This window comes from Pimephales promelas, chromosome 15 (assembly GCF_988280905.1).
Source record: "Pimephales promelas chromosome 15, fPimPro1.hap1.1, whole genome shotgun sequence".
In the NCBI taxonomy this organism is placed as follows: domain Eukaryota; kingdom Metazoa; phylum Chordata; class Actinopteri; order Cypriniformes; family Leuciscidae; genus Pimephales; species Pimephales promelas.
Genome location: NC_142783.1, coordinates 21,995,276 through 22,013,530, shown reverse-complemented (window position 1 = coordinate 22,013,530; position 18,255 = coordinate 21,995,276). Strand labels below are relative to the sequence as shown.

The 18,255-nt window shown below is 38.3% G+C and overlaps 1 protein-coding gene across 3 annotated transcripts in view; it reads right to left on the bottom strand.

Annotated features, from left to right (window-relative positions):
• dlgap2a (DLG associated protein 2a) overlaps positions 1-18,255 on the bottom strand; it is a 128,710-nt gene that overhangs the window by 52,286 nt on the left and 58,169 nt on the right. For 2 of the 3 annotated variants that reach the window (XM_089120363.1, XM_089120364.1), the window contains one exon: positions 12,930-12,962. The exons of the other annotated variant lie outside the window; for it this stretch is intronic. In XM_089120363.1, the coding sequence (XP_088976489.1) occupies positions 12,930-12,962 (33 nt within the window). The remainder of the gene's footprint in view (positions 1-12,929; positions 12,963-18,255) is intronic. 3 annotated transcript variants of the gene reach the window in all.

Here is an 18,255-nt window from a genome sequence, read left to right as displayed (position 1 = left end):
TAGCTTGACAATTAATCCTCCAATTAATCACCCCCCTCAAAAGTGATTGCCACAGCAGTCCTTTTCTTGCGTCTCAAACAATCTCACTTCATATGAACTCACTTTTAGAGAGGAAGGACATCATTCTCTCCTGCCCAGGAGAGTGAGAGATTCCTAGAGTCTGATAAGCCCAGTGAGTTCCTGTTAAATGCTTATCGTAAAGGAGTGAATTAGCATTACTGTGACGAGGGCTATTATCTGTGCCTGATTCTGCTCAGCGTGGTAAAACATGCCTATTCCAGCAGACTAAAGACAAATATTTGGCATATAGACAGGTTTATGGACTATAAAAATACTAGAAAATTTTAAAACACCATTAGTAAAAATGAACAAATCAATGCTGACTTGTGTTAACACTGATACTGATTTTCAGTGACAACACAACAAGAAGTCAATCGTTTTCAATGAAAGTTGATTTCTGGGAACATTAGTGACTCCTGGTTTCTGACATATGCAGTTATTTGAGATTAACTTAAGCAGCAAATTATGCAATTAATTTTATTAATTTTAATCGATTAACACAATAAAATTATTCAATTATACATTTAATTAGGAATGTTATTCAGTTGCTGAATACATACTGAAAAACATTAAAACGTGTCTTTGTAAAATGCAGGACAGTGCTGCATTTCTTAATATTGCTGCAGCAGATTCTGGAAGGTGAAATGTGTTTCATAAATCATGACGCTAAACCCGCAGCTGGAGGGTCCACACAATGCAACTGGCCTAAAAGTGTCTGAACACAGAAATACATGGAAAGAACACAGAACAGTTTTCTCTAGGAAATCATTCAGGAGTAAATCATTTATGTGACATACTGTACAAAGGCAGACTCGCAGGCAAATTTTTAAAAGTAAAAAAAAAAAACCTGCAAAAAAAAAAAGTGCAGTTGCCATAGTAACCGGTATGTAAAGTGTCTTCAGCTATGTCACGTGACAGAAAGAGTTTCAGATCTTTGCAGAAATGGCATAAACTCATTAGGTATTAATGCACCAACAATATTTCACATTTGTAAACCTAAAAAGTAAAAAACTTGCAAATACTCCTTATCTCAGCTCTTCAGCAAAGTTATTTACAGTATCATATTAACAAAGCTACAACATATATCAGGCGTACCACGTGCCTCCAAACCTGACTTCCTTCTCAATATTAATTGGCATGGAATTCCACCACTTAAATTGCAAACATATCTAAAACTTGTAAGAAAATAATGTACATTCTTGAAACTCAAAGCTCTGTAAAAGCAGCTTGCTAGACCTCTCCAGGACCATGGACAGCACCTCATCATTTAAGCTTGATTTCATAACAGCCACTGCAACTACTGTACTTTAAAAGCTCCCAGTCTATTGTAATAATTTAGAGTTTAATGAGAACAATGCTTCAATTACATCCACGTACGTACGACAACACCGAACACCGAACAGAAGATACACTGGGGATTATATACACAAGGTAACAAAGGGCTAAGGTGTAGCCAATGAGTAGCCATGATAATAGATGAGGGTAAAAGATATGGAAACTAAAAAGGCACAACGCAAACAAGAACTAAAGACAGGAAGACAATACTATGAAGCACTGTTAGATCTTTGTATCAGAGGTGGACAAAGTACACAACTTCCTTACTTGAGTGAAAGTACAGACACTACAGGTCAAATATTATTCTGTTACAAGTAAAAGTACAGAAGAACTCGTTTTAAAAAGTTCTTGAGTATCAAAATATATACAGTACCTTATGTCTCTGAATCTACGCCTACCTACCCTCATATCAATATAAATCTGACCTCGGGTACTGACGTCAACTCGACTTATATTTCCAACCTAAATGCAACCCCTGCCACTAAAATCATCCCTGACAGACATTACTACTTTCTACTCAAGGACCTTGACAGAACTGTAGTGGAGTAAAAAGTAAATGTAGTGAAATTAAAGTAAAAAAGGTTCCAGAAAAAAGTAATACTCAAGTAAAGTACATATACTTAAGTAGCTACAGCACTCAAGTAAATGTACTTTGTAATTGTCTAATATTTATAACCAAACTAAGAGGAGATCAATTCAATTCAATTCAATTCAAAACACTTTATTTGTCCCCAAGGGGCAATTTGTGAGGCCACATATAGTAACGAAACATTATGCATTGTAACATCCTACGTTAAATAAATAACACAGTATAAATAAATACATATTAATGAATACCTAATATATTAAAAATAACTAAATCAAGACAGATAAACAACAAGGGGCTAAAAATGGTTGAGAATTTAAAAGTTGCACTGATCTGGGAACAAAGGTTGCCTTCCTCACATGGACAACGAAGCCGTCGCCGCGAAGGAAGCCACTCAAAAACAGAAAACATCACGTGTGATGTGTCCCGCAAGATCCTCCCTGCCAACCTCAGTGTCAAGCAGAGAGGACCAACGTCCCTGGTCTCACTCAGATGATCTGGCATCTCAAAATATCCCAAAATACCTACAAAATTCCCCTTAAAACACAGAGCTACTTCTGAATGAATGTCAGTTTAAAAAGAAACCACAAATACAGACGCATAAACAAAGGTGCAATCAAACAACATGCATACCAACAAACAAGGGTACACATAACCAACCAGTAAAAAGTAAACACACACACAAGCACACTATAATAGAGTTTACATTTATACCTGGAGGAAATGTGAAATCTTGTTAGATTAAGTGCTGTGTCTATTTTACTGCCTGTTTACTGACACAGAGATCAAAGCAACACAATTGACCTTAACCCCAGCAGACAGTAAACCAATCACAACAAAGATTATTTACACATTAAACACAATCATGGCAAAAACAAATGAATACTAAACTTATAAAAGCAAAGAGATTCTGCAGCACACAACAAACACAGAATGCAAACTCTTTTCGATCTAAGCTGTGTAAACCAAAGGACTGTCAGTGCGCAAACTGAATTTATCGGTGTAATTTTAGATTGCTAGATCCAGCAACCTTTTCATAAAGGCTCCCAAAGGGTAAAAACAACCACCATAACCCAGAACTGATGATTCACAAAGCACTTTGGGGCAACCTTATGACGGTTCTCTTTAAAATGAATCTTTAATTCATTATTTATTAAAACACACACGCATTATTAAACCTCAGTGTTGCACACACTCTCTGAAGCTAATGTACTGGTTTTATCTGAGTATGCTGTGCTTCTTTCAGAGGAAGCTGTCATAACATTGTACTGCTTGCTCTATAACAACACTTTCACTGTATTTTTAAGGGGACTGAAGATAAGAGCAGAATCCACTTTTACTTCAGTGTCAAAACTTCTTAAAAGAGAAGTCTTTAACAAAGTTTTTGGTACCAATTTATTTTACAGTCCCATTTTGCATGAGCATCCTATGTACTTATTGTGGTAATGGCACTAACTGAACTAGATACTAAACCTGAACCTAGCGTGTCTGTGTGTTAAATGCCTGTCTGTACCACTAGAAGCTATATTTAGTAAAGGAGTTTATATTGGAATTGTTGCCTGTTCACCTTAACTTCTTCCAAAACCACACCATGACAAGTACACTGTAAGTATACATTGAAAGTGCATGTACTGTAAAATACGTATAGTGCAACCAAGTCTTACAACCCCTAAAAATCCAATATTAAGCAAACCAAAAGCAATATTAAATACAATATTAATTTAATAAGCTGAAGTTAAACATTTCACCTGTCCCTTCCACATAGAAATGTATTAAAGGTGCCTTTAATAAAGCCTTTTTAAGGGTTCAATAATAAGAACCCTTTAGGGTTCCTGTAACCAGGAAAAAGGTTTTATAAGGAACCTTTTGGCTTCATTCATTATCATTTGCTTTGTCCTTTCCGGATTAAATATTTCATATTATTGACAAACATCAAGACCCTAAAATGTATTTATGAATGCATGTGAATAATCCCACAATTCAAGATATGGGGGTTAGAAAATGTATATATTATATAATTTTAATATGTAGTTAATCAATATCACACAAAGAGTGTCATTTCAGTTTTTCTCCACCAAAAATCAGCATGATTAAAATGTGATATTAAGTTAGTTTAAGAAACAATAATTTAATTACAACTACATAATGTTGCAAGGGGAGAAGGTTTGCACTTCTAACTTCACACTTACAAACAGTAACTGAAAATCTGGCAAAATGCACTTTTAAGCAAGTGCAAATATATGACTCTCTACATCATCACTAATAACTATTTTAATGGCATTGCAATATAAGTAAGTGTGTGAATATATTAATATGGAATATAATGTGAATATAAATAAGTGTGTGAATATATTAATATGGTACTTTATTTGTGTTATTATAGGCCAGGCTTAAAATGTAACACTCAATTTCACACAATATGTAATGGGGGTCCCTGCTATTTGACTCTTCTCACCAAGGGATCCTTGAAAAGCTTGACAAGGGTAAAGACCCTGTATTATAAATTTAGTGTGGTTCAGTTGATAATTGACATGCTTGAGTGACCATGATTCTAGAGTAGACGGCCTCACTCATGATACTCAATGCAGACATGCATTTGTCCTGTGCACTCTGTCATTAACTATCAGTTCGAATGAAGGACAAATGAAAGGTAAAGGCTGCACTCTAAAAAATGCTGGGTTGTTTTAACCAAATTTTGGGTAAAATATGGACAAACCCAGAAATTGGGTTACATTTTTAAATTACATTTTTAACCCAATGGCTGGGTTTGTCCATATTTTACCCAAAATTGGGTTAAAACAACCCAGCATTTTTTAGAGTGTGATGAGAGCATTCTCTCACAGAATGAGTCACTGCATCTGCATATCAGGGAGAGTTTAGTAATTACAAAACATCTGCTGCCTTCTACCAGGCTGATTGAAGTCTATCTTATGTCTTTTTTCACCCTCATTTGCATTTGTAACACCAAGACCAACTGGGAGTCTGATGATGACCTCACTTCCTGTCAAATTATGATTAACCTTGAAAGTTGTTACTGTCCTTTAATTGATTTTTTAGTTTTAGCTGGGCGTGTAGACAGATCTATCCAACCTTCCATCCATCTGTAATGCTGTTTAAAAGTTTGGGTTCAGTAAGATATATTTCGAAAGAAATTACTATTTTTTTTTTCAGGAAGGATGCATTAAATTTATCAAAAGTGACAGTAAAGACATTTATAATTTTACAAAAGATTTCTATTTCAAATGAATTCAGTTATTTTGAACTTTCTATAAAATAAAAATAATGTCACAGTGTCCACAAAAATATTGAGCAGCACAACTCAGATCACCAAATCAGCCTTTGAGAATGATTTCTGAAATATTGTGTGACGCTGAAGATTTTGAAAGAATTTTAAAGATTTTAAAATTACATTTTAAAATATGAGAATATTTCACAATCTTATAGTTTTGACAGTATTTTTGATCAAATAAATGCAGCCTTGGTGAGTAAGAGACTGAAAAACATAAAAAAAATCTACAGTATATACCCACACATCCACTTTGTATATAATTATAACTATTGACTAGACATCAATTTACACATTTTAAAAGCTAAGAAAAAAGAAATGTATTTAACTTAAAAGTCATATATTTTTTAAATATGTACATCAGATAGATCTGATTACAATGCTACAGCTACTCAAGAACATCTCATTCGTCAAAACTGCTGGTATACAGAAATAGATTTAAGGATGTAATACCACAGAAACATTTATTGCAAATTACTGGTGGTGTACTTGAATTACCAGAAAATATATTAAGCACGACTTCTCCACAGTCAATTTAATGCAATTTAATACTTAATTATGTTTGGCCTGTCATATTTGATGCTGGGTGAATCTGGGTGAACACTGGCAGCAGTGGGAGACAGCTCACCCGCTCAGGGCATCTCTCTTATCAAACATAGAGCCTCATAATTGGAAAGCCCTGAATCGGTGAAACCCTGATAGTGCAGACAGAAATCAAACTATAGCATTTTTGCAAACACAGTCAATAAAACACTGCTTCATCTTCCTCCATAAGCAGCATATGATTGTATTGACTGTGCAAAAATTGATTGTGTACAGTTTCTGGTTTTATTTATTGACTGTGTGTGTTCTTGCTGGTGACTTAATCTCTCATAGATGGCATGTAGTTAAGGTTCTGCAGGGGTCACACAATGAACACACACACAAATAAAGCTTTACATGTCACACACACACACACACACACACTGAAGGGTCTGGTCTGTTGTTACCGTTGGAAATTTTCTGTGGTCAGCACACTTAGACTTTGATAATCACCTGGCTGACAGCAAAATGCTAAAAGCAAAATGCAGAGGTCAAATAAGGGGGGGACTCAAATACACACTGAAAAACTCACAAGTGCTAAATTTAAAAGCATTTGAGTCCAGTTCAGATGACTGTGAAATATCTTAGAGCTCGGATGATAAAATAAAGTGTGGATTATCACATTATACCACTTATTTTGTATAAAAAGAATAGTGAATAGAAATGTAAAACGTAAAAAATAACCAGGAAAGTACAAACAGACATTGTTCAAAAAAATTCTTTATGTGATGCTAAATGTGAATTTATGCATCACATTTTAAAATACAACATGAAAAATGTATATTTATTTTGAGATTTGCTAAAATATTTATAAAAATTATGTTCTTCAAGATTTTTAAAGAAGTGTAAAAGTGCACAATTAAATATACTAGTGCAAAGTGCCTGAGCAAAATCCGTTTTTGTGACAATAATGAAATTATCTTTTAAATAACACTTTTAAAATAGGAAAAAAGTACTTAGTTAAAAAAGTTACTCCAAAGAAGAATAAAATGTGTATCCAATTAAGTCTAAATCCAAAATCTCTGCTTCAATCAGTGCTATTCGCCAAACAGATGTTTAATGTTGACCACTATCTACTGAAGGGTCTTTAACCTGCTGTCAACATTTAAAACATGTCCCATCAGGCAAAGGTCCTTTGTGGGCAACAAACATCATTTGGATGGTGGCCCTTGTGTGACATTTTTCACAGTGGCACCTCTGTACTAATTGCATTGGGGATCCCAGAACTGATCCAATCCCAAGACTTCATCTCTACAGCTCTGAAAATTACACCAGTGGAAAACTCTTAAGGGGAAAGTAAACATGTTTATGTGAGCTTATAATGATGTTCTATTAACAAAGTTTGGGAGGAGCATGTTCAGATAATACCCAATCAGTGCGAGAAGAGGCTTATTTATAAGGCCAACACAGCTTTGTTCCATGACAATTTTTCCAACATCCCTCTTCCACCCCAACTTCTCACTATCCTTATTATTCCTATCCAAATACACATATTTTATACTATGAGTATATGTACGGCAGTGGCTCAGTGGTTCATGTGGGTTGTCTACAAACCGAAAGGTTGGTGGTTCAATCCTCGGTTCCACCTGACCAAGTGTCGAGGTGTCCATGAGCAAGACACCTAACCCCAGCTGCTCCCGACGAGCTGGATGGCGCCTTGCATGGCTGACACTGCCGTCGGTGTGTGAATGAGTGTATGAATGGGTGAATGTGAGGCAAATGTAAAGCGCTTTGGTGGCCATTAGGTCTATAAAGGCGCTATATAAATGCAGTCCATTTACCATTTACCATGTAAGTGTGAACTGCAATATATATAATAGGTATATATACAATAAGTTATACATACACAAACACATGTTTTATTATATATGTTTTAATTATGTTTCATTTATATTTTATTTATATCTATATGCGCACAATACTGGTGTTGCATCTTATAAAATTCCACCCATAAACAATGTCTATCCTTGTATACAAAATAAATTTGTAATATTAAAAAGTTATAGCAGTGAATATTTCAGAAGGAACCTTGATGCTACATTTCTCTTAGGACCGAGATAGCATCAACTTTCTCTCTACAACACGTCACCTTCAGTTGGCCTCAAAAGCAAACCTCAATCCATTCATGCAGGCATGTCAGCCAGCAGAGGAGGGGTTGAGAGATCGATGTTTGAGATGCATCTGTAATCTTCGTCTCACCGTGTGGGACAGATATGTCTCAGCAGAGTACAGAGCTGGATAGATTCAATTACAGGAGCAACACTGAGGAAAAACAGCTGTCTGGCTAGTACGGCCCAAATCTGGTTAAAAACCATTAGACGGCACAACTGGAAAGGTCAATGATAGCATCAGAGAACGTCTCCTCTCTCTGACAGAGAAAAATGCAGGAAGTAGTGGTGTCACGATACTGGAATTTCCAACTATGATACGATACCTTTAAAATAAAACCAATAAAAAAATATTGTTATCCGATACCATTTTTGATACTACTGGGAAAACTGCCATAGTCATACAGATAATTTGTCATTATCTCAGTTTTTTTTTGTGATAATTTGGGTAATTTTGTTGCAACAAACAGCTTAAGTTTTTTTTTTTTTTTTTAAAGTGAACTACTCCTTTAAGTGACAACGGTTTTCCACAGAACACCCGAGCCCATTAAGGCTATATTTAACATAGTAGCATGATGGTTTCTCATGCAATGTGGTCTGGGGCTTGAAGGTCACACACATTCAACAGAGGTCTCCTGCCTTGCCCTACACAGACTAGATTCCCTGAATCTTTTCACAATATTATGTATGGTAAATGGTAAAAGAAAGACCCAAATTCTTTTCAGTCTTGCATTGAGAAATTCGATTTATTTTAATTGTTTGACAATTCTCTTATGACATTTGGCACAAATCAGTGAGCAATGAACCATCTTTGCTTGAAAAGCTCCTTTTATACCCAAACATGATACCTATTACCAATTCACCTGCTAATTGTGGACTGTTTCAAAACAGTTTAACTTGGTTATTCTGCAGATCTTTTCACTTTTAATTTGCCTCTGTCCCAACTTTTTTTGGACTGTGTTGCAGCCATCAAAACGTGTTTAAATTTACAAAACACAAATAAGTTAATTGAGTACAATTAAGTTGGCAATATCATTTTGTACATTTGTCAGTTAAATAAAAGGTTAACAAATACCACATTCTTGTTTTATTGCATTTTACAAAATGTCCCAATGTTTCTAGAATTGAGGTTATATTTTGCCATTTGAAGTTTTAAACAAACTATACATGTATATCATGTTATGTTCCATATACTGCACTCACTTTGCATTGCCCACTATAATATATATACATTTCTGATTTTCTGTAATTTGCAAAACATTCCTTCAAATCCTTTAAATAAATTCATTACTCATATTTTTACTCATTGTCTACATGATTTTACATGGATCAGTAGGACTGCTCAACAGGAGTGCAGAGATTGAGAGATTTCCCAGAGACAAAGCACTATGCAGTTAAAAGCTGGTACAGAACATAAACCTCTTAAATAGATTAGTAAAAGTCAAGGTTTGCTGTAAAAGCTATAAAACTGGCCTATAAGACAAAACTCACTCTATGAGCACATGAGTTTATGGTCAGATGTATCCCTGAACTTGATTTTAGTCCCCAGTTGGTATTTGGCAGACATCCTGTCCATCTCCCATCTAATCAATGTAAATGGATTTTTAAAATTAAAAATCTATGCTGCCCAATTCAGTGTGAGTTGATGTATCTCCCCACAGAGGGACTGTGCATTAGTGCATAATACCATTACAGACAGCTGTGGGGCAAGAACAGACTGGCGGGACCTCCTTAGATACCATGTGAGGACAGGGCAGAAACCAGACCACTATCCGCCTCCTTATTACTGTCTGCATGATGACTAACGAGAGTGCCAGATTTTATCCTCATCACTGGGGACTCACAGAGTTATGACAAGACACTAATGTCCATTACTGTCTACTGTCCACTGAAGACCACTACATAGACATTTCACAGAAAAAAAGGATCCGTTAAGTTCCCTTTCAGTCGTTCACGTTCAATGTAGTCGACGTTGACTGAATGGTATCACACTTAGGGAGCCTGTCATCTTCGAGTATACTGTTAAAACGAGCCAATGCACATTGGCGTGCATGATTTGCACCACACACTCTGCCCCCACGGTACGGGTATAAAAATGGAAGTGGATGCACACACACAGTTGCCTTCCACTTCGGAGCCGATCGTGTGATGTCTCTGAAGAGTTCTGTTGTTTACAACGAGTGAGTGTGTCTGTGTCTGGTGGTTTCTACAGCGCGAGTGCAGCGGTGAACACGAGCTTTGAGCAACAAATTTTAGCAACAAATTTCTAAATGTTTGTGTTGTTGACGGCTGGTTAGAGGGCGGAAAAGTGAGTGCTTCACTGTTTCAGTTCACTGTTCAGTGTCGCCGCGGTCTATTTCCTGAAAGGGCAACAAGGGTGCGTTTGCATCTTTTTAAAGATATCATTCCACCCGTGCGTTTCTTGATGCGGTCGTTCCCTGTTTCTTTCTGACATTCACAATTGTTGCATCATGCAAGCCTCTGCGGGAATATGACTGTCGCGGTGTTGAAATCGAGACTCGCCTATGTCCGCGAAGCTGGAGTCCCCATTACCATGCCCCACCCCCGGGTGCCGTGTGGGATGGATGATCGGAGGATAGTGATGGATTTCTCACCCGGTAAACATTCCCTGTGGGGTCCTCACTCCTCCATGACACTGCAGCTGGTGGAATTTCCTGTTGAACTTCCTGGTCCCTCTGTAATGGACCAATCAGCTGATTCAATTGGGGTTCCCCCAGAAAATAAGATCTCGATAACAGTATCGGAGGGTGATCTGGCCTCTGGAGATGACATCTCCCTCTGGGAGCCGGATCCAGATCTGTGAACTATGCTGAAACTGGCCGGGCTCAAGTGGAATCCTCCACCCTTTCCCGCTCAGTCTCGGTTTGGTATTTGGTATCGCCACCCCAGTGCCTTTCTTTCCCGAAGTGCATGGAGAGCTTACCAGGTTGTGGACGGACCTTTCTCTGCCAGAAACTGCCTTTTTCCCCCTCACTACCCCTGACGGAGGAGCGGTGAAGGGTATCCAGACTATCCCTCCAGTGGAACGGTCTGTCGCGACACAGGTGGACCCTGCCTTTTGGACGGGGGATCATCGTCTTCCCCTTATGGCCTGCGAATTCCTATCCGTTCTGACGGACAGAGCTTTCAAAGCCTGTGGACAAGCCGCCTTCTCTTTGCATGCCATGGTCCTGCTACAGGTCTATCAGGGTAGGGCACTTATGGACATGCACGAGGGTAACCCAAACCATGTGCTCAGGTGAGATGCAGTTGACCTCACTGCATCTGACCTCGCCATCTGGGGCATGGTCTGGCGATGTCCACCTTACAGGTTCAGGAGCGCTATCGTTGGCTCGGCCTGGTTGATATGGTGGATGCGGGCAAGGTTCAGTGTCTGGTCTCCCCAATTTCCCAGGTTGGGCTGACTGATCGGCGACGCAGCGGAGAACTGCCCCCCTACAGTCCAAATTGAGTATCTCTTGGAACTGTAATTAAATACCATACATACACTGCCTTGCTAATTAAATTAACTGTTGTACGTTTTTGATCATACTTAACAGCTTATATTAGTTTTCATTACACAGTACGTCCTTTTTTAAAAGTCCATATCGGGAAGAAGTTAGTGTCAAGTCTTGAGTGCCAACTTGTTTTCCTGCCAATAAATTCAATAAAGGGCCCTGTGGTTCACGCGCACAGAGAGTGTGAACCAGCTCTGGAGCTGGGTCACAATAAAAACCTTGTTTACAGTGAAGACACACATCTCCCTGGCAACACAGTGGGCAAGAATTCTGCCAGTACAACAAAAAAGCAAAGTGATTAAACACTTAAATATCTCATAAATAAAAAAGAAGAAAAACATAAGATGAAAAGGGAATCTTCTATAGCTTTAATTAAACTCTCTCTCTCACACACACAAACCCACAACGCCACAAAACCCCTCCTTCTGAGTACTTGCTTCTCAATATTCTAAAATCATTCAAGCAGAAGGATCTGTGAAATCTAGTTGGACTCTTGTGAATCGATATCAAATATGATGCTCATTGAAGTGAATAAACATTTTCCATACAGACATTAGCTAATGCTTCTCTCTCAAACCGCATTTGATCACTGACATGTAACAAAGGAAAACAATTTCCATCAGAGAACATTAAATAACTCCAGCGAGAACCAGTAACATGTTCATTTGAATATTTAATTCTCATGTAGCTGGTTTAATTTCCTTTCTGATTGGTCTCTGCAGTTCATCAGGAAGAACCCTGGTAATAAAAAGTAATGCTTAATGAACTACAATGAAGTAACCATGATCATTCAACACCACAGCACTTCTAATGTTCAATTTCACGTTCAAAATTATTCCAATTATCAGTTTTATCACTGTGTCTGATCTAAGCAGATAAATGTGTAGGCCTATGACATTCTATAGCAGATAAATATGTATGGAATATGGTGAATAAATGTTGAGTAAAGAAATATTACTCTAGTGAAGCCTAACACAGCAAAATCATTATCACTGTAATGTTTCAACACCTTAATCACTAATACTGTACATATCCAGCACTAATTCACATTAAAACAACATGCAAAACACAAAGTTTGAAAAAGAAACCTCAGGTTAGGTCAAAGGGAAGCACTGAATGATTGAAAAAGAAAGGAAAGTGATGAGGAAATGAAAGCAGATCCGCAGGTCTCCAGCTAAATTTGTTTGTGAATCAGTCTCATTAGCAGCGGTGAAGCAGAGAGAGACACATCCTTTTTTCTACTGAAGCACAGCCAGCTGTGATGATGCAAGCAGCGAGGAATCACAACACAATTGACCGCAAGCAGCTCAGCATTATGATGAATTTAAGCATTTAAGCATAAAAAGTGCATGTGCTTTCTGAACTCCCCACCGTGCCATTAGAGCACACAAACACAGTCTGGGTTAAGTGTTAACTACCACACACATAGTTCTTTAGATGAGGAACAAACTCACCTTCGGTCTCACCACACAATGTGCACTGTGACTCTACAGAATAAAAAAAAAGAAAGAAAGTGAACTTTGTGAAAACTTTTACATAACTAGAGTGATATGTTAATTGTATTATAGTGTGAGGACAGTCTCCTTGTTAAACATTTAAAAGCATTAAAATTAAATTTCAACTACAGGCACTTCCAAGAGGTTGATTTATTTTTAGGGCTTGATTTTAAATTTAAACCAATAGCAATATAGAGCACACTCGGAATCTGATATCTTTATATAAAATGTCTTTGTATAAATAAATGCATACGTATATGCATAAATAAAGAAATTAAATACACAAGATATAAAACATTCTTACGCTACAATAACACTGAAAGTTCTCTTACGAGAGGTTCTCTCGTATTGCGGAAGTTTTGGTTTGGTCTCAGCACCATCTGCGCTCGCTGAGGGCTACACCAGGCCACCTGAGCGATGGCCCAGACAAACTGTCCAGGGACAATGTTCCCATGGGGGAATGGTCCCTGGAACCCCAAACATGGATGTTCATGTTTGTTACGGTGCCTTTTTTGGCAAAGCGGAAGTCGACTTCTTTGCGTCACAAGACAACGCTCACTGCCCAAAGTTCTTTTCAAAGAACGAGGCCCAAACCTAGCCCAGCCACCCATTATATGCTTTCCTCCGATCTCTCTGTTGCCACAGGTTATCAAGAAAATCAGGAAAACGCGCCACTCAGTGCACCTCATAGCACCGCGTTGGGAGAACCAGACTTGGTTCCTGGAGCACAGACAGTCCCGTGGCCAATTCCAGGGAAGGCAGATCTCCTCTCTTAAGCTCGTGTCTCGATCTGGCATCCCTATCCAGAGTGCTGGTCTCTGCGTGTATGGTTGATCAACGGATACCCATTGCCCTGCCAGACACAGTAATGAACACAATCAAGCAGTCTATAGCTCCTTCTACCAGAAGGCTCTATGCGTCTAAATGGTCTGTGTTCTCCAAATGGTGTGCTGACAAAAACCTGGACCGACGAAGGTGTGGGATTTTGCGTCTGCTTAGTTTCCTTCAAGAGCTGCTGGATAAGGGAAGGTCCCCTTCCACACTTAAAGTCTATGTGGCAGCTGTTGCAGCGTTCTCAGAATTAATGCACGGCGAGCCAATAGGAAGGAATGAGCTTGCCATCAGTTCCTATGTGGGATCTTTCTTTGGTTCTTGAGGTCCTTTAGAGGCTGCGGATCTAAAATGCTTTTCACTCAAAACCGTTTTTCTGATCACACTGTCATCAGTCAAATGTGTGGGGGACTTACACGCGCTGTCTGTCAGCGCTGCGTGTCTTGAGTTCGGACCAAATGACTCAAAAGTCATCTTCAAACCTAGACATAGATGCGTTCCTGAAGTGATTGGCATTCCGTTCAGGTCATTTCCCTATCGGCTTTGCCAGCTTTCGATAGTGAGAGCGATGTTAATCTCGTCTTCCCGGTCAGGGTGCTGAGGGTTTACATTACATGCTCCGTCCCTTTCAGGCGCTCCGAGCAGATTTTCATTTTGGTTGGAGGGTGCACGAAAGGTCTCGCCGCCTCGAAACAGAGCCTATATAGATGGATGGTGGACGCTATTGCAGCTGCTTATGCGTCGAAAAAGGTCTGCAATGCCCTTTGGGCGGCAGGGCTCATTCCACCAAAGGCATGGCCTCTTCGTCGGCATGGTCTAGCGGAATTTCTCTTCATGGCATATGTGTGGTGGCAGGCTGGGCCTCCCCGTCCAGCTTTGTCAGGTTTTATAACCTGGATTTTCCCGCCCTGCTGTCAGTTTAAGTGAGATGTCAGTTCTTTCCAGGCATTCGTGCGCAGGCTACTCTCATATGACTTAGCTCTTCTGGTTGAGCTGTACTGTGTCAGGTTATGTGCTATTTGCTTATACATTGACCGGCATCACCACTCTGTATTCTCTTTGTGCACATATTACCAGTTAAATATTTTCGTAAAATATTTTGTACTCCATAATCATTATATCTGTGGCCTCAATGTGCAAAATCACAAACAAATATTTCTGCGTTCAATCTACTTTCTGAACACTAAATACACAAGCTTGCACACACAAACACATTTTTGCAACATAAACATAAAAGCAAAACTCCAATATAAATGTATGCAATTTACAATAAATGCTTTAAAAATGTAAAGATTCTTAGCATCAAAATATAAAAATATATAAAATAAATATTTTTTTCCTTTCAAGAAAACAATTCTAGTCATCTGTAAAACATGGGCTCTTCAAAAGAGAATGCCATAAAAAATTAAACACTACACAAATTCTGTCATGTATCCTTTTCAATTAAATTTTCATTTCAGTTGCCATTAAAAAGAACCACTATATTATAAAAGACCTTGAGGCATTGCAGCAGAGATTTAAATAGTCATTCTGCTGTGTTGAATGGATGATTCGGTGAGTATATGATTAGTATTCATTAGCGCTGTCTATTTAAGCCATATTCCCATGCTGTTAATTAAGAAACAACTGACATTTGTTCATAATCATGTTGAGAGCTGTGAACAGGCAACAAACTCAACAGACCAATCTTCTCATCAAGTGACTTGTGTTTCTGGCAGACTCCAAATATATACAATCCAGTCCAAACGTCATAAATGATGCCTAAACTGGGTACGTGATTTAGTATCATTCCAAAATCCAAAAATGTAAATGAATGAATGAAAATTAAATGAAAATTAATTTATTCCTTACCAGGCCTTTATTGGCATGATGACTGGAGCTTTTATTTCCTGAAGTTTTTAAACTCCCTCTCTAAAAGGGAACCAATGCAACCTCAGTCTACATGGTGACACAACATATTTGCTATTACTCCTCAAAATTTTGAAAGAAGTTTAATTAGGACTTGGACAGGAACAGGAGCTAGAACAGGAGCTTAAACAGGAACTAGAATTGGACAGAAAACTGAGCTGGACAGCGACATCCATATTCATTAAGACATTCTAAGCAAAAGAATAATGCAGATTACATACACACTGATCCAAGAACTCATCCCTGACCAAGACTCTAAGATTTAACCTGGTATCAAAATGAGATCTTCATCCGGATAATAAGTGTTCTGATCTTACCGATTCCATTTCCATTTTATAAATGTGTTTTTGCAAAACGGATACAAATCCGATCTTCAACTCCCACGTTATAGGCTACGCAGATTTAATGGATTGCACGCCACCAAAAGCAACAGATATGAACCTCATTTTATTGATCATCAGCTAATTCAAAATCAAATACATCAATAAGAGAGAGTGGCAACAGCCCTGGTAAGATCATTTCGTTTCTTTACTTGAAGATGATTGTGTGTTAAGCGTCTGTGACTTACTTTCACTTTTATTTGCGATGTTTGCACGTTGGCTTGATGAATAGACGCTCAGCTGCTCATCTGCGGTGATGCGTGTCACAGTAGCGCCATCATATCTGACTATAACATGACATATAGCCTATATAACACGCTCTCACTCGTTTATTTTTTAGCATTTTTGGGAGGAGTAAAATATACATATGTGGTTCCAACAACCAGATTGCGTTTACACCTAGTAAAGATCCGAACACAATGCGAGCCAGACTACCTCCAGATGTGGTCAGGCAGATCCGATCACAACATATTTACACCTTGCATTAACATGCGTTTTTTATTATCTGGATAACTCATCTGGATACAGATCGCATTTTAATACCAGGTGTAAATGGGGTCTAAAAGTTTGTATCTACAAATCCATTTGACTTGTGTCCCATTTGAGGTTTATAATTCCCATGGAAACTCAGGAAAAACAATATGTACACAGAGACTACTGGCATCATCTGATTCAAATTTCGTCTTGTGATTCGCCAAAACAAGATGCGTGAACTGGCTCTGCCCAACCTGTGAGTGTAAAAAGTGTTTCAGTTCATTCCACAATGAAGCATTCCATAATTAACACCAGTATTTGCATATTAGCCTTGTGAGCTCACACTCTCTGCTTTAGTTGGCGTAGCATTATAAGTGGGAGTGTCAGTGGTGATAATTAGCTTTTCTGTTCTGGTCTTTTTTCACAGGCACACAGAGGCTTTTCTTCGGCTGTGTGAGGAGACGGAGTGTTAATGCCCGATTATATCATTATAGAACAATTCTAAATACTATTTTTTGCGAACTCCGAATCTCATTTGATGAGGTCATGAGAAACAAATTGATTAACATGAGCAGAATCATGTACAGAGATAAACGAGTCAGCCTATAGTTAATAGACTTCAGTTCAAAGATGATCAGTGCAGATACAATATATTGACAAGCTTCCTGGCTTGTGTAAACACACAGAAACGCACATACGTACGCCTGTTACTCTATTTAGATTACTATTGATTTCAGGTTCTGCACTCCAAAACAATCCCTCTTGTACTTGGCTAACTGCTCCTGCAGGAGCTGACAAAGCACTTCTGTACTTTCAGATATCCGACATCAGACTTTATGAAGACTGTTAGCACTCAGGCTATCATAAGCACTCTGCTTGTAAGAGCTCTCGTTCCTCAAGAGTAAAACAGATAACAACATACCAAAGGATGAGCGAATATACGGCATTCAGACCAACAGTACGTGTATGCGAGTGTGATTTCTTTACGTTAATACTTTTAGACAAAATATATTGTCATTACTTTGTCAATTTTCACTCTGGCAACCATAATACTTCCAAACATAGCCACGGTGTAATAACCAGTTGCATATCTCTAAACAGCACAGTGGTGTTTTGTTCCTGAATAAATCCATTCAGTGCCTGCGTCCAAAACCGCATATTCTCTTGAGTAGGTACTTGTTTTGTCATTACTTCACTAACACTAAAAACAGTATGTTCTATATAGAAGGAATGTGTGTAGTATGAATGTAATCTGACCATACAGCATGCATGTTATCATTTTCATTTGACCTACCAGCATCAGTTACGTCGCTTCCCTGCATTTCATAAATCCTCTCCCGTGGCCTCATGGTATGAACACTTCAGAATATCACTGGAAGTAGGAGGTCATCTGGGTACTTTTTGCCAATTCTTTTTTAGGCCTACAGTTTTTCGCCTACTATAAACAGTAGTAGGAAGTTATGCAATTTTTGGATGCAGCCAGTGACTCCTGAATGAATTAGCATTGTTGCATGAATCGGTTGAGTGAATAAGTCAACGACTCACTCATAACTTGTTTTGTTTCTAAATGAAAGTGTTTGAACGTAACATGCAGAAAGTCACCTACTGTAGTCTACAGTGTTAATATATGAAGAGTTCAGATGCAAAAGCCTCTAAATGCCATTTGAAATTTTCTTCTAAAATGACCATTT